Source organism: Mytilus trossulus, chromosome 1 (genome assembly GCF_036588685.1).
Source record: "Mytilus trossulus isolate FHL-02 chromosome 1, PNRI_Mtr1.1.1.hap1, whole genome shotgun sequence".
Lineage (NCBI taxonomy): Eukaryota > Metazoa > Mollusca > Bivalvia > Mytilida > Mytilidae > Mytilus > Mytilus trossulus.
This window is the reverse complement of record NC_086373.1, coordinates 13,707,653-13,731,884: the sequence shown is the minus strand read 5'-3', so window position 1 is coordinate 13,731,884 and position 24,232 is coordinate 13,707,653. Positions and strand designations below refer to the sequence as shown.

Genomic DNA, 24,232 nt, shown 5'->3' with positions numbered 1-24,232 from the left:
AGTTAGGAGATAACTGTAATGTGTTGCCAGTAAACTTAATTTCTGACCATCAAATCACCAATTGATACCGTCGGAGCTTAAAATACAAAAAAGTTACTCCATTCTATTGAAACTGATAGAAAACAATGTCAAATCACAGATTTAAAAAAAATTGTCATACATCGTCTGTGCGATCATTTTCCTAGAATCAATTGTAAATCATAAATTGATGCCATGATAATTGGTGATGTTATCCAATCAAAATGAATGTTGCAAACGATGATGCATTAGAATAATCCTTACCAGTATCTTTTAAGTCATACTGATGTCCTTCTTTCACTTGGTCATGAATAATTTGTAGGGTCTGTTCAAAAATTTCTTCTGCTCTAGCAATTCCCAAGGCATCAGCAGATGGATATCTGAAAATTGCCAACATATCTTGTACTGAGTGCTTTTTGTCTTTGTTAAAATACTGAGCTCTAGTTTGATTAATAGCTGTGTCCACTCTTTGTGTGGCTTGCTCTATTGCCTGGTCAACAAACCTATTTCCTGGGTAAGTTTTCTCCTCACCTAAAAATCAACAAAATAAGGTTAATGGACATAAGGGTCTGTGACATTTTATAAACATTCTAATTATTTGGCCAAGAGATACTTTTAAAAGCTAATATCAAAAAATCACATTTGAAAAGGGTGACAGACAAACAAACATGATAATTATAAAATACACCTAGCTTTGTTGAGAGGGGGTATAATAATTGTAGGGAATAATCTTTTAAAACGGCTTGGCAAAACCATTCTTTTTATTAGACATATAAAAAGTAAAAAAATTAAGTAAATAAACGATACAAATACTGAAATTGTTCACTAGAAAACCTACCAAACACTCTGAGTGCCACTGTATTTCTAGCAAATCCAACTGTGTTCTCAGCATAACATTCATAACTGCCTTGATCACTCTGTAAAACATTCCTTATTATCATACGATTCCCTTGTAAGGAGAACTTGTGGGAGTTCTGTATAAACGTCCCATCTTTTATCCACCGGAACTGTGGAGTAGGTTCTCCATCAGATGTACAGTGGAGGATTATATCTGCTCCAGCATAAGTGTCCACTGTGGATTCTCTACTGGCTGCTATTGGAGTGGCTGTAACAGAAAACATAGTAAAATCATAGCTAAATGGAGTAAAATAAATCTTAAGGTATGAAAACAGCTAGTACAATGGTATTCAGTTCTAATGCAGTCTGATAATTTTACTCATACAGACAATTAATTCATACTGAAATCATGTTGATAAATATATATTTTTAATTTTTTTAATTTTTTATAAAATTAATTCAGTACTATGTGATGGAGATTTTATCCTCAATTCTAATTGCACTATTTTGACAATATTTGTTCTCACTGCCACATAGCTCATGTGTACTTACAATGCATTAAACCGCAATCAACCAATTATTGTCTCTTTGTTTAAGTCAAACTTTAAAAAATTTACTGCATACTTATTACTTTATCTTTTCAACTTAAAAAGGTTGCTACTGAAACAATGAGGGAACTACTGCTTATTAATTTTACAGATGAACTTACACTGTTGAAGTATGGTTAGTTCTGCTGAAACCTCTACAGTAGCTACATCATTAATGGCTCTGCAGGTATACAGTCCTTTATCTTTCTCTTCAACATATCTGATCTGTAGTAAACGACCATCATTCTGTACGTCAAATCTTTCTTCTCGAGGTAAAGGGCTACCAACTGGAGGAAAAAATCAATAAGTGTTAAATATTATAAGCTCTTTGACCCTAGTCAAAATTTTCTTTTTTTGAAAAATGAATTTTTGTTATTTCGTATTTCCTTTGAAAAATTAAAAGTTAAGCCTAAAAATAAGTCTATATTATACCTTTTTGCTTATGTTTTCTTAAATTCTATTTATTTGGGTTACTACTGACCTAAGTCAAAGAGTGGTACCTGTGGAAATGCTTACCCTTTCCAAGAACCTGAGATCACACCCAGTTTTTGGTGGGGTTCGTGTTGCTAAGTCTTTAGTTTTCTATGGTGTGTCTTGTGTACTGTTATTTGTCTGTTTGTCTTTTTTCATTTTTAGCCATGGCGTTGTCAATTTATTTTCGATCTATGAGTTTGGTATCTTTTACCCCTCTTTTACTGAACCTATATATTGAAACAGTGACAATAGTCAGAGAGCCAATCAAATCATTGGGCAGTTCTTAAAAGTGTGACTGAACACCTGTTTGACCAGTAACATGAAATCATCTTTTCATTAGAATCCATTATATAAACTGTACCCTTAGATTCTGTAATTTTCAGATTAAAAAGTGCAGATCTATCAATCCATATGTTTGACAAACCTCCTTGAATCCAAAGGATACGTGGAGTTGGAGTTCCTGAAACTTCACATCTAAATGTGGCTGTGCTTCCTCCAGTTACTTGTACGTCAGATGGTTCTGTTAGGAATTTTGGTGGCTCTGAAAATTGAATAATCACAAAATTAATGAATTGACCTCGACATACTTACTGTACTTTGCTTGGTTGGTGTACATCCAAATACCTTTTTGATTTGAATTTGCAAAAAGTATTGGTCAACTAGCTATCAAGTTTGAGAATTGATGGTAAGCAGATGAGAAATCTGTTTTAAATGTGTATCAACCTTTTTTTTTACCAACATTCAACAAAATCTCTCATAATCTACTTAGAACCAAGGTAGACAAGTTTAAACATACCTTTTACTGTGTGTTAAGGTGGTACCCAACACTTTCACTAAAATTAATTTGGCTCGTTTTATTTTTATAAAATTTTGTCAAAGTATTTACTTTGACATTTTAACAAAAGTTTTAAATTTTTTAAAAATTTTAACCAACCGTTTACTTAGAAAAATTACACTGGTTATATAGCAATTTGACAAAGTCCAATTTTGATCACTGAGGAGCTTAATATTCCTTTTACAACCCAACGTAATTAAAACGTTTAGCTGACTTTACAGAGTTATCTCCCTGTAGTGTTACATACCACCTTAAAGACTTTTTTTTTATTCAAATCAAATGTCTCTGATATACATTTATTCACAAATAGATGAATGATACTGTACAATCTATTATGTAAGGGTTTGTAAAAATAAAAATTGTTAACTTACGATGTACTGCAATCCTAGCAGCAGCTCCTATAGAGCCTGCACTACTGACACCAGTACATCTGTATAATCCTTGGTCCTCTGTGTGTACATTATTTACGTGTAGGTCTCCATTGGACATGACACTGATTCTATTAGAGGGAGATAACTGGTTACCATTCTTGGTCCATTGTATCTGTGGTTCAGGGTGACCTGTAGCTTGGCAGGTTAATTGTACTGAATTACCCACTGATGTTGTTACATCCTGGGGAGTAGCAATGAACCGTGGTGCAACTAAATAAGGGAGAAAAAAAATAATAAAATCAAAACTAATACTGGCATTTTAAATACTATACTGTATCTTTATGTAAAAGTTAATATTTTGAGAAGGCCAATTTTCATGGATTTTAGACAAATGCCTGTTTTTTTAAAGCAACATTATAATGTTATAAAACGAATCAACGGAAGACTTATTTGTTGAGTATAAATTTTGTGGTTTAAACCAATCAGAAAATTTTCAAAATTAATACTGAATAATTAACCAGTAAAACTGTGAGCTATTGATAACTAATGATAACCCTGCTTTAGGTATGTCGTAAACTGTAAGAGAGGGATTTAAAAAAAAACTTTTATTTTAAAATGAATTACATAGTAAGGCATGTTCACATGATGTTGGAAAACACATTTGCCTAAGCTCTTATTTGTAGTCTGTTAAAAATTCAAGGACAATTTCATACTTGACCCAGTTGATGAGCTATTAATCTGAACCTGCTGCCTAATGTAAAGTATATGCTGACATGAAACCTGATGGTAGGTTCGTAGTCTTTTCTTTTTATGAGTGTTAAGATTTTTAATATTCAAGGGATAAACAGATAATAGCTTGATTTTATAGACAACTGACGACAACAGCAACCACCCAAAATACAATGCTTTTGAATAATCTCCTTTTTTGTTAGTAATTAGCCTAATCACTATGTAAGCCATACCTTCAGCCTCAGAATATCTTAACTGGACCTTTTTAGCTTTGACTTCTCCTGATGGGTTTCTAGCCATACATTGATAGTCTCCCCTGTCTGATTTCTTGGTGTTGTATATCATGAGTGTTCCATCTTCTAATTGATTAATCCGTGGGTCACTGAAGTCTAATTGGTATCTAAAATATAAGCATGAGGTTTCAAAATGAAAAAAAAAAAAATCAAATAAATATATTTACTTTCTGATCGAATAGATTATTATTAACTTTTCTCCAGATTTAAAACTATGTAACTTTAAAAAGCATGTCAATATAAAACAGAATTAAAAGTTGTTAAGTTTAACTTGTTTTCATTTTGCACACCCCTAAACCAAGAGGTCAGATTTTGCAAACTGAAATCTTTTGATATTTCAATATATTTACACATAGTTATTCTTATTCATATTTCGCCTTCGGTCTCAAGTAATGAATTAGCTTAACTTCTCTTTGAGGGGTGAAGCTTACATATAATATCTCTGTTTAAAGAAACAAACTATACCTGACCAGACCATAACTGGCCAGTGACCTTGACCCTAGTATATAAGCACCTGTTCCATAATAACTTGTCATTATTTTTCTTGAGGGTGAAGTGGACACTTCACGTGAGTTCTTTTTAGTTATTTTATTTTTATCTTAAATTTGGGAGAAAGTTATTAAAGTTACATAAACTTGTCTACGAAGTACGACAAGTTCTAATGTTATTTTGTTATTTACAAATAATAATTCCTCAATTGTCTACGATGTATGACAAGTGTTGATGGAAATGAATTTAAAAATTTCTTGTCTACGATGTATGACAAGTGTTCATTGAAATTAATTAAATATTTTATTGTCTACGATGTATGACAATTTTATATATTCATTAAGTTTTTGCATTAGTACGATGTACGGCACATGTGTTACTTAAAATTCATACTCCTGTTTGTTAAACAGGTAGATATCTAAAAGTATTTCTATTCACCTGAAGGTTGTGAGTACTCTTCACAATTTACACGTGTTTTACCTGCACAGGTACACATTTTTGTATTACAATGGCTGAATTTGTTTATGCAAATGTATTGTATTTGCAAGTTGTTTAGAATGATGTTTACACTTACTAGGGTGATGGTTATGATTTTCATCACCTCTGGAATGTTTTAGAAATTAAAGATGATAAATTTAATAGGAAATCAAGAGGTATTTTGAATAAATCCTCTTCTTAAACAGTTATAAAACCTAGTAGTTTTATAATAGGTCATAATGGCATGGCAATTGGAAATAATTGACAAAGCAACAGAACCTGTAAAAAGTAAGTTTTAAAATCTAGTGCTACTTGTATAACTTCAAAATCTACTTGATTTGTGAATGTTTCTCACGAAAGTGCTGTTGAGATTTAAGATAGGCATGTACAAATGTATATTGATACATTTACTCATTATTATTAATGAAGTAAAGAACCTGTATGAATCATGAGGTTTGAGACAGTTTCACTGCCTTCAACTCTAGCAGAGTTTGTAGAGAAACCTGCTGCTTTATTTGAATTTTGCCATTAGAGGCTTACTTTTATGAAGATTTAGTTCTAATTTTTGATCTGATCTACTGAAATGATACGGTGTATGTACCTCTTTTTGGAGTTTGTGCCATGGCTGATGATAGTCCAGCCGGAGTTGAATTTGATACGTCTTTTGATCCTGCATTAAGGTTTTCAGAAGCCTTTAAGGCTTCTTTTAGTGAGATTAATGGTCCATTATCTCATCCTGTTTGTTGAACAGTTTAATCATGATTTTGATAAAATCAGGAAAATATAAAGTTCATAGAGGAAATAATACTATCACACTGAGAACTGTGACAATCCTAGTGTGTCTAGGATAAATAAAAAATCGAAATGGCACTGCCTAGACAGGCCCACTCTGTGGTTTCAAAGATGCAGGAAACCCAGAGATGCTTTCTTAAGGGGTTGATCATCACCCCTATTGTTGAGTTGGCTATTTCTTGTTGTAAGAATGAGCCATTGGATCTTGATAATACAAGGATTTTATGGTAAAATTCTATTTGTTTGTTTGACCATGGGTTTCTGGTTAAACCCATAGGAGATGCTCAGAAATATTTAGATGATAAAACTTTTTTGTAATTCTGTTGTGATAGTTGCTTTATCACATTTCTAGTTATGATTGCAAAAAGCAAACTTGTGTTTATACAAAGATTCTAAAGCAAATTATAGATTCTTTGGAAGAGGTTCCAGGACTAGCAATTAATTTACTCCCAGCTGTTATGGGAAAGGCAATATCAGTTTTTTAACTGCAGATGCTCTGTTGGTCAACGAGTGTACTATACTAATAGGCAATTCCCTTCATTGAGAGGGAGATGTTTCCAAAAAGGGAACAGAGAATTTCGAAGAGGTCACTTTTCTCAACCAGTTGCTTTATATACAGTAGATAACTTAAATATTATGATTTGGTAAATGTTTCTAATGATCTATTGATATTAGATATATTAAGAAATGGTTATAAAATTATTTTTAATGATGTACCACAAGGTTTATCATTTTTGAATTAAATACATTTCACCTTTCATAAGGATGAATTATTTTCATAAGTCCAAAAATTGATAGCTAAGGGAGCTATTTAAGAGGTTGATCGATCAATGGAAAATCAGTTTATTTCCTATATTTTCTTAGTTCCTAAGAAAGATTGGTCTTCAAGGCCTGTATCTATTTGAAAAATTCAAACAAACTTAGTTTGTGGCTAATCAGCATTTGGAGCAGGACCATTTATCTTTTGTTTAGATGTAATTCTTTTTAGAATAATTATCTAAATATATAGAGAGAGAGAGCTAACATCTATAGATCTCACAGATGCATATTTAAGTATCATTTATGATTATATCACAATTTCCTGATTCATGTGGAAAAGACATTGATATGATATTTATGTTTTTTGTTTTGGATTGGCCTCTGCATCAAGAGTTTTTACTAAGGTTTTAAAACCTGTCTTATGTGTTTATGAAATAATGTCACTTGAAGTATATACATGCTATAGTTTATACATTGATGATTCTTTTATTATGGATCAGAGTTTAGATGATTGTATTGTGAATACAGAAGAAGTGGTGCAAATGCTTGATAAGCTGTGCTTCGGAATAAATTGAGAAGTTGGTACTCATTCCTTGGAAGCACATTGTTTTCCTTTGTCTCATTATTGATACTGAGCTATTTAAGTTTTTTCTGACAGATGAGAAATGGTAAAATTATCTCCCTTGGGAAATTCTTCTTAAATAGAATTGTGTAACTGTATTTTAGATGATTTACATCATATATTGGTCTTGTGACGAATGCTTTTAATGCAGTATCTGTGGGAATGTTACATTGCAGAAACATGGCGAGAAATAATGTTGAAACACTGTATAGTTGTTACAGTGTTTATTATCATCAATAGGCATGATAGGTGAATTTTTTTAACAATTTAAAATCAGAAATTAAAAATTTGATTTATAGACCCATCCAAATAAGTTTTTGGATTGAACCAGATTCCTCTGACAAAAGAAGGATTTGGGATCCAAATTTGAAGAAAATGTTTCTGTTGGTAGAATTTATTGGAGCTTCTTTAAGAGTATGCACTCATTTAATATAGATTTCATAGTATTGTTGGCTATATTTTTTTTTTGGAGAAAAAGTTTTAGTCACAGAGAGTTATACAATCAGAAAATACTATTTCAGTAGCTTTTATTATGCAATAGGAGGTACAAATGTATAACCTCTTTGTCACTTAACATACTTACTACAAATATTTCATTATTTGGGCTTGGTGTTCAAGAAAGAACATTTTTATCACAGCTCTTTATATTCCTGGTAAGAAAATGTTGATGCTTATCATATGTCTAAACAATTTACAGATTCAAAAGGATGGCAATTGAAAGAAGATGTATTTGTTTTGTTGTTATTACATTTTCATTTTCAAATCTGTAGATAAATACTTCATTGTCTTTAGACCAACAAGCTCCTTTTAGAGATGTTTGTATTTTTCATGATCAGAATTAAGACCTTATATTTTCCCATCTTTTTCATTGTTGGGGATAATTATAAAGAAAATTATTAGTGATAAAGTTCAGAAGGCTCTTTTGGTTATCCTTTTTGGCTTGCTCAGAGTTGGTTTTCTTTGCTAAGACCATTTTAATTTATTTGCCAGTTAAACTGCTAAGCATAAAAATTAGTAACAATGTTGTATACTGAAGATAATGTCTTTCCGTCAGGAAGAGACTTAATTTAACTGTATATTGTAAAAAATTAAAGTGAACCAACACCTGAAGGGTTGATTGTGCAGTAGGGTAAAAACGTGTGTATTATACTCAGAAATCACTTTAATATAAACAGGAGATTTCAGAATCATTTGTAAAATATATTTACACTTCATCTTGGAGACCTTGCATCTATAATCAAGCATTATCAATATTTTTTGAGAAATTTCATTATTTGGTGTGATCAATTCCTTATCACCATCTAAAAAGGATGTTATTGATTATTGAAATTTTTGTAAAACACAAGCTTTTCATATTCAGCATGTTTAATGTGAATTTTCCTTGTTCTATGTTGAAACAGACTTTATCCTTTAAGAAAAAGATGTTACCTAATTTGTTTGTTTACTACATGTATTTGTGTAAGGTTGCTTAAACCTGAATCTGCAATTGAAGAGTTAGATACTCTTTCACTTGGGAGATGAATTTAGTGCTATCTTTTTTAGGTTCTTAATATTCATTGGAGTATTTAACATTGAAGACTGTCTTTTATACTTGTGTCTTTATTTGCCTTGACTACATCTGCCTTAAAGTACTATCTTTATCAGCTGTAGATTTACATTCTATGTCTTTCATTCAGAGACATGGCACTTTATTTTTTCATATACATGAGTTTTTGAAAAATACTAGATCTGTTAGTTAGTTTACCTAATGAGGTGATCAAAGGTTTTGATAAACCAAAACTTTGTGTTGTTAAGACAATGATTTATCATGTTTTGTGTACATAATAGGTGAGAGAATTCATCTAAATCCGAGGTTTTAAGGTTAACTCATTTAGAGGAACCTCTTCTTAAGTGCATTTAGCTTCAGGATGTTCTATTAAGGACATTATGGCAACAGTTTTGTCTGGACATATGGTAAAACTTTTTCAAGTTCTATAACAGGAAAGTAAATAATATCAGTACTAAAACACTTTTCTTCAGTTGTAGTTACTGAATGATCTTGTGATTTTAATCCTTTATTAAATGTTGGCATTTATATAAAAATTGTTTTTAGTTTGTGTCTACACTTTAAACAAGCTAATTCATTACTTGAGACCGAAGGCGAAATATGAATAAGAATGTTCCTTCATCCAAGCATATCTTGGATGTGCAGGATGAAGGTCATTCTTAGAATATGAGCCTGAGGCTCGAAAGAAATTAATTCCCACCCTAGGGATTATCAGTCAGACCCACCCTTTTCCACTGGGTTTTATATTTGGTCGACACAAACTTGCTTTAAATTATGACAAGTTATTATGGAACAGGTGCTCATATACTAGGGTCAAGGTCACTGGCCAGTTATGGTCTGGTCAGGTATAGTTTGTTTCTTTAAACAGAGATATTATATGTAAGCTTCACCCCTCAAAGAGAAGTTAAGCTAATTCATTACTTTCGAGCCTCAGGCTCATATTCTAAGAATGACCTTCATCCTGCACATCCAAGATATGCTTGGATTAAGGAACATTTTGCTACAACTGCTATAGTTCCCTAATTATAAGTTTCCCAAAAATGATTTTTGAATTCATGTTTAGAACCTTTAGCTTTCTTCATAGATTTTCGAAGAAAAAAAAAGGTTTTTAAAATGCAGACATTGTTACTTCCTTTAACACAATCAGATGTTTAGAAATCAAATTCTCAGATTATTTAAAACAAATTGATATAAGACTTTTACCTACTCATTATGTAGCCAGGTAATCTCTGGTCTTGGGGTACCTTCAGCTCGGCATACGAAATAAGCTGTGTTACCAAACGTGACATTCACAGCTGATGGCTCTGTTATTATTTGAGGTCGTGCTGCAAAAAATGACTTAATATTAGTTTTAGAAAATTAACTGCACTTTCAACATAATTGTACAATATAATGTGACACTCATTTTTTAAGTGATTCAGAAAAAGGAGTACCTGAAGGAAAATCTACAGTTTATAACTGACAAACTTACAAATGACTTAATATAACAAATCTATAAACCAAGTGTAATTTGTCAGTTTCACAAAAGACCAGAGTGCAATTAGAAATTGACCTTAGTGTTTATCTGAACTGGTAGATTTCTAATAACTATAAAAGCATCTCACCTGCAAATGTTTGACACAAATTCTTTGGATTTTTTCATACATATTTTCAAGAATAAGTCAATGTTTCAGTATAAAAAGTTATACTTTAAAAGTTTAATAATCTTTTCAAATAAGCAAAATAATTTCAAGGTTAAAAGAAGGAATAGTATATTTTAAAATAGTGATAAGATATAATCATTTTAAACATTCAATCAATTTATCATATTGCGATAATCACCTGCTTAACAAGAGTTATCTTTTGGAGGGAATTTAATATGATTAAACATGTTTCTTATGCATTACTCATATTTTTCTAGTTGATAAGCAATGTTTCCACTTGTTTTAAATATCAAATTGCTTGCTTTTTACAATTTGCTCATTGAATGATATGAAAGAAAAACACAAAACCAACCTTTATCAATTTTGAAGAACATATTTGACTTTGACCGCTTGTTATATATTTTAAGATATTGAGAATAGAAACATTATGGAATGAACACAAGATGCTATATGTAATTTCCTTTTTTGCTGAATGGCTGAATTTATTAATTTTAAAGTTGATGTCTGCTGGTTACCCTTCAATGTGTTCATATTGCAGATGAATGCATATTTGATTAATGGTTTATCCATATTTTAATGTCAAAATAAAACCATGACAAAAATTGCCACACATAAAACTAAGTCCTTGTTGATTTATCATGACTATTGAATACCAAGTTGTCTTGCCTTACAAGTGTTTTGTATAATTAAGGTACTTGAAAATATCCAAAGATAAATATCAAAGACTTACTATTGCTGCTACGGTTGTCTTCTATTATTAATGTCCGCTCATCTAAAAAAATAAATAAACATAGTTGAAAACCATGTTTCTTTATGTTTCAAATAAAAGTTCTACCTATATAACAATTTAGGCAACTTCTTAGAGTATATTTGAAGGTAAATGTTTTTGAATGCAATCAGATGAATTCTAAAAAAAAGATTGTGAACTGTACATTTTATCCTTGCAGCAGGCAATAGAGCTGCAGGTATTGTACAAAGTATCATCAATGCCACTGAAATATTTGGTACTATATCATAAAAGTGTTATTTCATTTAAATTTGAGTAATAGTGTTCCTTGCAGGTTATCATAATTGCTGTAGTAACTTTTGGTTTTCATGTAATTTTTACAACAATGTCCTTTCTTGTATGTACACATATTGAAATTTAATGTCCATTATATATAGAATGTTAGTACCCACAATTAATTCACCCTGTCATATTTTTTTACAGCAGCTCCTATTGAGTGTGTAGCGAAAGGTAATATCTTTAGTAAGTTTTCTTGTTAGCTTAACTGTAAAGTCATTATAAGGTCAGGTATACTATCCTCCTTTCGAAGAAGCATGGTCCAACAGACAGATCAATTAGTTTTCTATTGTACTAGTCTATTCTTAAAGTAGGATAGTTTACCTAACCTAACAATGACTTCACGGTTCAGCTAACAAGCAAGCTAACCAAAGATATTATCTTCGGCTACACACTCAATGGATTCCGCTGTAACTGCTGTGTGAAATTAAATGTATGTTTTGCCAATAAATGAATGTTTCTAGAGACATCCATTAAAAATATAACTGATATGTACCACACTGAAAATCATTTTCATCCAGAGTATTTAGTGCTCTCCCTGCAAAGGTTGGGGGTCCTTTACATGTTACGGCACCTTGAACGTTTCTATTTCTGTCGTGTAACAATTGGTATAACCAATGCATTTTACATCCACAATCAACTGGGTTATCGTCCAGTCGTCTGAAATACAGAAGAAATAATAATAACTATGGGAAATTATACACAAAATATAAAAACTTACAACTATTGTTATTAAATTGTTGTGAATGCACTTCTAGATTCCCAGATAAACATCTTAATGTACAATAATGTAATGATGGCCATGATATAAATACAAAACAACTACATGTACTTTATAAAGAGGATTGGATAGAATAATACAAACTATGAATAAAAACATGCTGGATTTTTCCAATATGGACATAAACTCAACTTTAATTCTTAAAGGAACTACCCCGGCATGTAGCTTACAGTGAACCTATTCTTAAATCATAAGCCAGCCTGAATTTTGCTTTCTTTTTAGATGTCAACTTTTCTTTAAACAAGTACACATTTTAATTCAGGGGACAGCTGAGGCCCACCTGCCATGTGTGGGAATTCTCACTGTGTTGAAGACCAATTTGTGGCGGTTTTTTTTTAACTCTTTGATAGGGTTGTTGCCTCTTTGACACAATTCCCAATTTCCATTTGCTATTTAAAGGTTATGTCATTAAGTTGAAAAAGGGTGTCACCAGTCAAGGCATGATATGACCCTTGGATGTCAACAAGTGCTTGTTTATCCATTCATATGTGAACATAGTATAATATTGTAACTGACAAATTAGTGTATTGACACATAATTTGATATCTCAGAAAAAATCACAGCTGCAGCAATATTTCTAAAACATTTGTAGATATTGGTTAATTAGAAAGCTAGACTTGTGATGCAATTTATTTGATTGGAAAGTACTGGCCATACAAATGAAGTCTCCATTTTGAGTTCTGGTATTTATAAATATGTGATTTTTTTTAAATAGTAATAAACAAGAATGTGTCCACAGTACATGGATGCCCCATCCGCACTATCATTTTCTATGTTCAGTTGATCTTGAAAATGGGGTCAAAACTCTAATTTGGCATTAAAATAAGAAAGATCATCTCATAGGGAACATGTGTACTAAGTTTTAATAGTTTATTGGACGTCATGCACTTCATCAAAAACTACCATGACCAAAAACTTTAACCTGAAGCAAATGACGGACAATAAACGGTCAGAAACGGATGGGTGCACAGACCAAAGAAAATAATGACAATATATGGGGCATAAAAATAGCACAGTGTCCAAAAGAGTCTTACACAGGTCAAAATTTTATTCCATTCAAAGGTACAAAATAAAAAAAATGCTTGAAATTTACAATTGACTGCAGAAGCATACCTATGGCACCAAACAGATTTGATAATCTAAAAGTCATTGTATTTTAAATTAATCAACATCAATATTTTTCTAACAGAGAAGTGTAAAAATACTTACAATCTTTGTAGATTATTTGTCTGTGAAAATAATCCATCTGGTAAATGTTTGATTTTATTACTATGTAAAAATCTGCAAAAGATTTAAATGAGCTTTGTATTACATATGCTAGAAATATATCATGAAAACACAAAAGTCTGTTCTTGTGTAACACAGAAAAAATAATCATTCAAGCAGAATATTCAGATAAAAAAGTGGAATAACAGTACATGTCAACTCTACCAAAAATTAAATTTCTTCTGTAAAATAATATTGAACCAACAGATATATTTGCATGAGTTTTTGATTAACTTTGATAATTTATAAATTTTAAGCACGTTTACATTATTTTTTTCCAGCAATCTGAAATGTCCATACTACATAACTTTCTTATAGTTAATTTCCTAATGCTTGTTGACCCCACTGCATTTTTGAGCCTGCTCCTAGCAACAGAACTGTAGCTCATAGGTCCTTGTGTGATTTTTTTTACTATTGTCTGCAAATAGTCAAAACATAACATCAGGACCCATGAGCTACTGTTCAGCAGCTAGCCTGCTACAAGTCAGCAGCCTCTAGCCTTTGTAAGCCTTGTATGTTTTTTTCAATTTAAGTTCTATCAGTAACATGTTTCAGAATTTAGTGTAATGTCCATTATCATTGAACTAGTACACATTTGTGTTTAAGGACCGGCTGTAGCCAGCCTCCAGGTGCATTATTTCTTTATCGTGTCGAAGACCCATTGTGGCCATTGGCTGTTTTCTGTTCTTTGGTCTGTTAGTTGTCTCTGTGACACATTCCCTATCTCCATTCTTAATTATAGGTTTATGATGTTTGCAAATTTAATCTTATAAATTGCAATGCTTGAGCCAATCTTAATACATGTACAACAAAAGCAAGCAAGTCAAACAAAGTCTACAAGCAATAGGAGATTAGCAGGGGCGGATTTAGGCAGGGGCGTGGCGGGCGTGCGCCCCCCCTAAAATTTGCAAAGCATGGGTTGACTTCAACATATTTAAGAATCAGAAAAGACCATTCAGACAAACTTTTTAACATTCAAAGTATCATGAGTATATAAAACAGTTAGTTTAACAGAATCAACGTGATTACTAATCAACTGACTATCTACGCTTTATTATTAAAAGTTCTATAAATAATTTCAAAGGAAGGTGTCAAACGCGGAGCTGAGTTTGATGACAAATATAATAGGTTTTAAGCAGTCAAAGCAAAAACAAATGTTACATTGTATTTGCGGTTTTTATATTCAATTTGTTTGATAATCGAAGTTCCAAAACATCCCTTACACACTTTCACAATTTCATCATGCCACGGTCAAGAAAACAGTCGGCAGGTGAGATTCTTCTATACTATCTGTAATGAAAAACTGTTTCAAGCGAAAGATTAGTGTATTAATTTGTATCTCTGTGTCTATACTTATTTCTCACTTGCAACCTAAATGTTATCCGAATTATGTACCGCATTACTGTATGCTTGAGATCCCAAGAAAATAAATATAAATGCATCTTATTCTGATGTCAGATGTTTGTGACACGACCTCCGATAGTCAAAAAAGTGAAAAACAGATAGTATGAAAGGACAATTAAAAATTGCTGGTAAAAGTAGAAATTTTCGTTTGAAAAATATTTTGGTCAGGTGAGCAATTGTGATCTGTCTCGTCTCGCTTCACGTCCGTCTGTCCACCGGTCTATCTGTAGAATGTTGTCATGTGCGGACTATGGCGGTTTCAGCTTAAAACTTTAACTTTTTTACTAATTTTACCACATTATACGTCGAGATATCTACATTTCACCCCTTTAGAAAAATATTTAAATATTTTTACCAAAAAAAACCTCCAAAAATTTATAAATATTGCACCCCCCTAAATAGAAATCCTGGATCTGCCCCTGATTAGCTCTTAAAATCATCTATCAATGTATGTTTATCGTTGGTAACAGCATATAATGCATACCATATTGGGAACATTTACATTTAATACAAGATCAAATATTTCCCCACTGAGACTGGAGCAGATAGTGTATTTATTACTGCTCAACAGATACGTGTCTTGCTGAGAAGCAGCAACATGTCTCAACTTTTAATTTAGGAATTTCACATTTTTTTCTCAAAAAAGTTTTACCATGTTATTTTGTTGTCCTTAATTTTCTAAATGTGGTACATAAACTTGATAAAAGTTATATACTTACAACTGTTCTAAATTTTGAGTATCTGCAAAAACATCTCTTTCAATTTCTTCTAATTCATTCTGATATAAATATCTACAACAAAGCATATAAAATAAGAAACTTGCTTTTATAATAAATATAAGTTAAACATATTATTCTCACATAATTTAAGCTAATGAATGTAATATTATGAGATTGGTTAAATGATCAAAAACCTAAAAAAAATAAATACAATGATGTCATTTCCCCTCTGGGGGAGCGTTGTCTAATTGGTTATTATATACTACATCTTCATATTTGTATACAGAAGCATATCCATGTAGGTTTTCCCCCTTTTTTATCAGAAATGTCTTCAGAATTTAAAATTGCACTGCAATAATATATCACTTTTTTTGTTTGCTGGATGATTTGTGATTGACTCAAATAACAAATCAACATAGAACTTGATTTTCAGTGGTTGTTGTTTGTTGATGTGGTTCATACATGTTTCTTCTTTGTTGTTTTTTTATACTGTTAGACTGTTAGTTTTCCTGTTTGATTGGTTTTACACTAGTCATTTTGGGGCCCTTTATAGCTTGCTGTTCAGTGTGTGCCAAGGATCTATGTTGAAGACTGTACTTTGACCTATAATGGTTCCCATTTACAAATTGTGACTTGGATGGAGGGTTGTCTGTCTCATTGGCACTAAATATCTTCTTATATCTATTTAACTTCAAAAGTCAGTTTGTATCTAAAAGGAAAATCATATTTGCATGTTCAGTAACAAAACTGAACTTAATATGAGATTTTCTTCTTATTTCTTGACAAATAATGTGTGTTTGTTTAGGTTTATTTTTTATACCAGTGAAATTATTATACTTACAAAAAACGTAAATTTGTAAGACCTTCAAATACACCATTTGTCAGTCTTCTTAGCTTATTGTTATTTAATAATCTGAAAATATAAAGCAAATATAATTCTTTTTTCAATACAATAACCTATGGGTAAAATTAAAGTTTTGCTTTTCTTTAAATACATGTACTAATGACACAGCATATTGGAAACTAATAATACTGTGAAGTGTCTTGTTAAACACAGTCTTTTGAAAGGACGCATTATGACTCTGTTCTTAAAGTTATGCTTTTTTAAAAATACAATATACCAGTAATACGTACCATTTAAAAGCAGGCAATATTTACATAATTATGAAAGCTTAGGCCACATAACATTTGATTTTTTTTGTTCATATAACTATCAAATGTTCTAGATAATTCTTCAAAATAATTTTTTAATATTAATCTAAAAATGAGAATGTATCTTCCTCAGTAGGAATCTTTCAAATCAATATATAGATGGCTTTAAATATCTACTTAGTGCATTCAATGACAATATGGGTACCAATAATCTTTGTTTCAGTAAAAAAAAGTTTTGTAATTTAGATTTTATTAACTCATCATCATCTACATCAAGTGTATCTATAAATCTAAACAAGGTTAAGGGCACCACAAAGTAGAGCCATACCATTGCATTCAATCTGTTCTTCTTTCAATACATAACCCTGATCTTTCATCTTTGATTTAAATAATGTTTAACTTGACATTTGATCATATTTGATGGAGATTCAGTGGCGGATCCCAAGGGGGGTGTGGGTAAGACCCCCATTTAAAAATGGCTGGTCAGGCCCCTGAGATTATATAATGCTATACATAAAGATATACTGTGTCTTAAAGATGAATCTCAAAATTTGTGACCTAGACCCTTTATATCAAATAGTTTCACAAGAATTCTCAATGGTCAAGTTTGAAAAGAGTTGGATGCAAGAACAAAGTTCATACCAAATTGATAAGCTTGTATCTTCTAAGTATATATTAAAGCTGTAACAATCGACATTTCAAATTTGTCCAGACCTCCATTAGAACCAATAATAGTAAGCATTGAGGAAAGTTAATCAGTGGGGGTCTCTAATGAGAGGGGGAGATCTAGTTACTACTTATAAAACAATAACTAAAGGCGAAGTGAACGAGTGGGGATCTCCTTCTAAATATGTGGTAGAGGTACTACTTTTAAAACAACAAAAAACAACAATGGCTATTTCTGTTGCGTTTATGAACTTACATGATTCCTGCAGATGGCTTATTACCAAAACACTACATAATCTTACTGATGGATAATATCTGAAGGTGGTAAAATCTTCCTTGATGAACCCGATATCAGTCAATAAGGAACTCAAGAAATCATAAACAATAAGTTTCTGATGATTGAAACATTTCATATTTGTCTACTGTTGATTATGTTTTTGGGTGGTATCTTGACACCAATTAGGAAACATTAGGTAGTCCTTAATAAGCAGTCATAATAGCAGTTATAATTTGGTAATCTGTAATAGCATTTGTAGTTGAAAAGCTATTTCATTCTTGACATGATTTCAACCATACAACTGTTTAAAGCACCATTTTATTTGAATACCTATTATTCTATGGCATTTTATTGTTTTCAAAGTTTTTCGTTTTCAATTTGAGAAAAGAATTGTTCTCTTTAACATGTGTTGAAGTGTAATGTGGCACTATCAGCCAGTCTATAGTGGCATTAAGACTCTATCTTGTGTAAGATATGATAAGAACTACCTATTTATCACACAGTAACATAACCAGATGCCCTCATTATTTCAATTACTGTAAATTGTTTTCTACTTAAAGCCAATACATTTGTTGATATTAATCTTACATAGAATGTTGATGAGTGGGGAGATTCATTGTAAAAGATATATGCTTTCTCTTCTACAGTACTTCCTGAACATCAAAATTAATTTCCTGTTTCATTTATTGCAATTTCAGCAATAAACTTTAACAACACTTTCAAATTCAATTTATACTAATAATACATTTGCCAGTTTTAAAGAAAACAAGTTATATAAACAATGTTTTATTTGATACTCTTAAATTCAAGTTCCAAATTTTCTTACAAGGAATCTATTCAATCAATAGTTCCTAGTGGTGAGGTTGAACTCATCCCTTTGAAATTTTTAAGACACTGTCACAAATTGGTTGGCCGTTGCAGAATGTGAAAATAGATGTGTTCTAGTTGTTGTAATACCCCTTCTTTCATCTCTTTTTTTTTTTTTTTTTTAATATTACAGACCTTCATAAGCAGGAAGGAATATCAATATCCCAAAAGTGGACATTTCAGTTTTAAAAAATCAAAGGAACTGTAAACAAATCTTACAAAAGTATACTCCTAAAGTACTCCTTGAATTCATCTTCATGTACAAAGTATTTACCCTTGACCTTGTAGACTGACATTTAAACCTTAATTTGCAACACTATCTTGTGGTTGCCTCAATAATATCAAGTACCATTAATATCCTTTGTGACATACATTTTGTACTCTGCGATGGGGTTCAACAGTAATATCAAGTACATGTGTACCATTAATATTCCATGCCATTTAAAAGTTCTGAGTCTTTAAATGATCAAATAACTCAATTTTGACCTTGACTTAGTGAGAAAATATTCCAATCTTATTCAAGAGACATTACAACAATAATCATAATGATAAACATCAAATATCATTAATATCCTTCAAGACAATCAAAAGATTCGGACACCACTTTGTTCTGATCCATATGGGGATTTAAACTTGATATTGTTGGCCATGAACATGAAAAGTAATATTGCCACTTATTATTTTGCTTAATATCATAGGTTCCATTGTACCTTTGAAGTGCCACGATTAAAATATTATATTTTAAATATCTATTGTCCTTTTTTAAATTATGCTCTTTTTCTTAAAAAAATAATTTCTATTAGTAGATTGCAACTGTCATTCAAAGTTGGTAATAAAATAATTTTGGTCCTAATGTGCTTTCATGGTTTTTTTTGCAAGATAGTTAAACGTATTTGGCTTTTAATATAATTTGGTTTTGAGATAATTTTATGTAAGTTATTTCAGAATGACGTTTTCTTATTAATTTATTAACCTACGCTTGAACAAAACCTTTGGCAAATGAAGCCTTCAATTCAAAGAAATTTTAGCCGAAACATCCTGGATAGGATAGCTAGATTGAACATATTGAAAAAAATAGCAACTTTGTATTGAAGTTAATTTGTCTCAAATCAAACACCTTGTCAAGGGGTGTCTACATCAATATCTTAGTGTGAAAATAATAAGATCTGGTATGATTGCAAATGGAAAGAATCTGCTACAGAGACCAAATGATGTAAAAGTAAACATCTATTGATCACTCTACAACCTTCACAGAGAACAAAACACATACCCGATAGCAATATTTTAACACTGAAAAAAAATAGCAACTTTGTATTGAAGTTAATTTGTCTCAAATCAAACACCTTGTCAAGGGGTGTCTACATCAATATCCTTTTTTAAATTATGCTCTTTTTCTTAAAAACTGTAATTCAGTGGTTGTCGTTTGTTCCATATTTGTTTTTCATTCATTTTTTTTACATAAATAAGGCTGTTAGTATTCTCGTTTGAGTTGTTTTACATTGTCTTATAGGGGCCTTTTATAGCTGACTATGTGGTATGGGCTTTGCTCATTGTTGAAGGCCGTACAGTGACCTATAATTGTTAATGTTTGTGTCATTTTGGTCTTTTGTGGATAGTTGTCTCATTGGCAATCATAGCACATCTTCTTTTTTATATAGTCAAATGTAAGAAAATTGAAATGAGAAAGAGATTTGTTTTTATTGCTGTTTGGAAGTCTTAGTCAAATCTATTTACAGCATGTGTAATTTGAATAAGAGTGTTTCAAAATATGTTTATGTTTAAGACCTTTTGTTGACCTATACAAAATGTCTTTTAAAGGATAAATTGCATTTAATATAATATTGCTGTCTCATTAGAATTTAAAACACATCATTTTATTCATACTACAGACCCATAAAAAAGTAATACACAAAGAAGCATCACTTTAAATAGTGCTTGAACAACTTAAACTTTGATAAAAATGAGTGATGATTTTTGTCGCTTTGAAGGTTACGCAAGCACCTCCTGTTTTGCATGCTTTGCCTGTCATACTGACCATTAATCAATGGCAGTTACTATGTGTAACTAATATGGTGTAAAAATCTCAATAAGAAATAGTGGTCTTGGTGAATTCTTCTTGCTTTTAAGAGTATCAGAGTATATGAATCAAAAACATTTTGAAGATTCTAGCAGTTATGTTTCTATCAATTCTGATTGTAGAAATGAGTGAGCAATCTCTATAACTCTTTAAAATACATAAAATCAAAATCAAAATAGCAGGTGCACAACTTGAGGTAATTGTAGAGGAATTTGTACAATATTGGTTGATTCTAAAACATGATTTTCTAGTTGCAGGTTAATGTAAAGCATGATATTGATACCAACTGAAGATGACAGATTAGTGATCCCTCGATATATATATAAGCGACATGTACATTTCTAGAAATGCTCTATTAAGAACTAAATAACTTTGTGGTACCACCTCCGCATATAATGTTTATAAATTTGGTATCATATATATATATGTTTGTATTGATGTGTATAACAAATTTGTATTGTCTTGGTAAAAATCCTGTAATTTTGGATTTTAAACCAATAAAAATTACTTACTTACTTACTTATATGATATGTCTCTTCTGGCTTTAAGCTTCAATGTTGATAAGTAAAATTAAAGGCCCAGGCCTCGAAGGCATAAAACTTTGCTCAGTGCTCTGAGCACAAAAATCAAGCTCAAAAACATGAAATCCAGCAATTTGATTGGTTGATTTTCGAGTCTGAGTACAAAAATCATGCTCTAAAGTTTTATGACTGTGAGGCCTGGTCTTGTGGTCAAATAAATTTTGTTACTGTGCTTTTTATGTAGGCTTTGGGGTGTCACAATAATAATTGCACAAACAGTTTATCAAATTGCAGTTTGAATTCTTCTCTGGCAAACTGATCAATTAGGAAAATGTGCTTCATACAAAAATAAAATAATGACTTACTATAAAATGAGTCACTGGTTAAAAACCTCTTGTAATAGTAAGTCAAGTCATCCTTTTATTTGAACTTCATGACAAAGATAATAATGAACTAGAGTTACTTTTAATATCACTGCACTGACATATCATACTAACAACCTTTCATTGAAGCTACTTGTTCAAATATTTTACCAGTTGATCCATTTGTTGGAGAAGAATTCAAACTGCATTTGATAAACTGTTTGACCAAAGTTATTGTGATACCCCAAAGGTTACTGAATAAGCAGATTAAATCAAATTTTGACTATATATATTACAAGTCTTGAATCAATAAAGCAACACATCTACAATCAAAAGTACATTTTTTGCATCACAACAAAATATTACTGCATTATTAACAGCTAAAGGCATAAAACAAACATTACATCATATAGAATGTTTAAGTGAGCTTATATTGTTGGGTGAATTCTTTGCTTATGGTATTTAAGAATATAATAATAGAATGAAATATGTAGAAACATAATTTTCACATAAATTGTAATAAAATAACTAATATAAATAAAATATACATTTCTCAGTTTTACACATGAGAAATGATTGTATAATAATTAATGTAAAAAGATGATCCTCGGAGGGTTAACAAACTATCAAAATATTTATCTCCTTGTACTATCTTCATTCAGTGATTAACACATTATTACATCAGCGATGTTTTAGTAGGGAATAAATCACCAAAACATCTGATTCATACGTTATACCAGACAATCTTGTAAACAATCTCTGTAGTAAATATCTTTCAGAGGATTGCTACTTCCGAATTCCGAAGCAAGACAGCTCTGCAATGTCAAAAAAAAGAAACGGAAAAAAGATTGCTCATCCATGTGATGCATGTTTTGACATGATCAAAGGTATATTACTTATCAAGCTGCAAGATAAAAATTCAAAACAAAAAAAACAAATAGGAGAAAAGGCATCAAGCAAAATAAAATCTTGAAAATCATTAAACAGTCCATGACAGACATATGTCTATTAAACAGAAATAATCTGTCAAAACTGGTTATTGAGACAAAGATTGGAAGAAATATAAAAAGAACACTGTAACAATCTTTGTTGACAGAGATACAGCTCTTTTTTCCCTTTTGAGTATAATATATTTGACTATAAATGCATAGCCAATTTTTTAGGGGGTAAATATGCAAGTTGTAGCAATAAAAATGACAAATATGATATGAAATATAAAGGGTTTCTTCATCTTTTCCATAAGAACTTGTACATTAAAGATTTTTCTTGCTTGAGAGATTGAAACTGATGAAAGAAAAAACTAGGTTGTCAAAATTAAAATTGAGAATGGAAATGGGGAATGTGTCAAAGAGACAACAACTCGACCATAGAGCAGACAACAGCAGAAGGTCACCAACAGGTCTTCAATGCAGCAAGAAATTCTTGAACCATAGAGCAGACAACAGCAGAAGGTCACAACAGGTCTTCAATGCAGCAAGAAGTTCTTGCACCCTGGCTGAGAGTCGTCCTTTAGCTGTCCCTTAAACAAATATATATACTAGTTCAGTGATAGTCTTCAGTTCCCTCTAATCCTCATAGAAGAACTGTAAACTATATTGAAAAGAAATATGGTGAAAGAGAACTTTAAAAAACTGAAAAATTCATTTTAATGAAGGACTATCAAGCACACAATAAAAGATGCTATATGTCAATGTGTAATACAGGAAACTCAAATATTTCCTGATTCTGAGAATGGAAATATTCTCTGAAAATCTGGAAAACTCATAAAAAATTAAACCTCCAGTGATAAGAATTTATTACGCAAGTAAACGTCATTGACCTAACACTAACAACATGCAGATTATTAATTGCACAAATATTCCCACCCATACACATAACAAGTCTTTAGGGACAAAAACTATTTGTCAACAGTCTTGATCACACAACGAAACTAAGAGCAGATGTAATTTAATTCAAATGTAAACCATGCATTCATAGTAAACACATTATCAAATCATATGAAAATTATTACCACATATGACAAGCATTCTGATAAAACTTTCATAAGTAGGCTCTTAGATATTTGGCATACCTTGGATTTCTAAGTCAATATTTTTTGTCCTAGGTTTTCAAAATATGATGTAATCATTTACTTATTTATCTGTTTAAAACGTTTACTTTTGGACTATGAAATTAATTTCATACATGTCCTATCAAACAAAAATTTCAACAATGTTCAATAACTGTGCATTCTCTCCCTAATACATATACGAAAGAATTCCTCTGCCTTTACAGAAATATGTATTTACACAAGAATACAAATAAAAATGTATGGTATGATATGGTCTACTGAAATGTCATGAAAAAAATTAAATCGACTGATCATCTTCAATACTGTGAAAGTACTTTAATTCAAAGGTATCAATTTTTTGTGGTTTGAGCAACATTTACATGTTTGTGGGTTTTTTAATTTGTGGATTTTAGTCTTTTAATAAAATCTTGTCAATTTTTTTTATATATCACTAAACACCCGCTCATTTCTTAAATGTAGGTTTAAAAGACTGGAATAACCTTAGTAATGCTGTACTGCCAACAGTGTGTTAACATTTTCACTGAACTAGTACAA

General features: G+C 31.1%; 1 protein-coding gene across 3 annotated transcripts in view; it reads right to left on the bottom strand.

Annotated features, from left to right (window-relative positions):
• Positions 1-24,232, bottom strand: part of LOC134715826 (peroxidasin-like) — a 60,773-nt gene that overhangs the window by 19,734 nt on the left and 16,807 nt on the right. For 2 of the 3 annotated variants that reach the window (XM_063578316.1, XM_063578325.1), the window contains 12 exons: positions 16,547-16,618; positions 15,706-15,777; positions 13,526-13,597; positions 12,032-12,195; positions 11,203-11,244; positions 10,037-10,154; positions 4,085-4,251; positions 3,123-3,392; positions 2,341-2,457; positions 1,565-1,729; positions 857-1,123; positions 283-549 (listed from right to left, as the gene is read on the bottom strand). In XM_063578316.1, coding sequence (XP_063434386.1) covers positions 283-549; positions 857-1,123; positions 1,565-1,729; positions 2,341-2,457; positions 3,123-3,392; positions 4,085-4,251; positions 10,037-10,154; positions 11,203-11,244; positions 12,032-12,195; positions 13,526-13,597; positions 15,706-15,777; positions 16,547-16,618 — 1,793 coding nt within the window. Of the gene's footprint in view, positions 1-282; positions 550-856; positions 1,124-1,564; positions 1,730-2,340; positions 2,458-3,122; positions 3,393-4,084; positions 4,252-10,032; positions 10,155-11,202; positions 11,245-12,031; positions 12,196-13,525; positions 13,598-15,705; positions 15,778-16,546; positions 16,619-24,232 lie in introns of those variants that run through there. The other variant, XM_063578334.1, reaches the window with a different exon arrangement.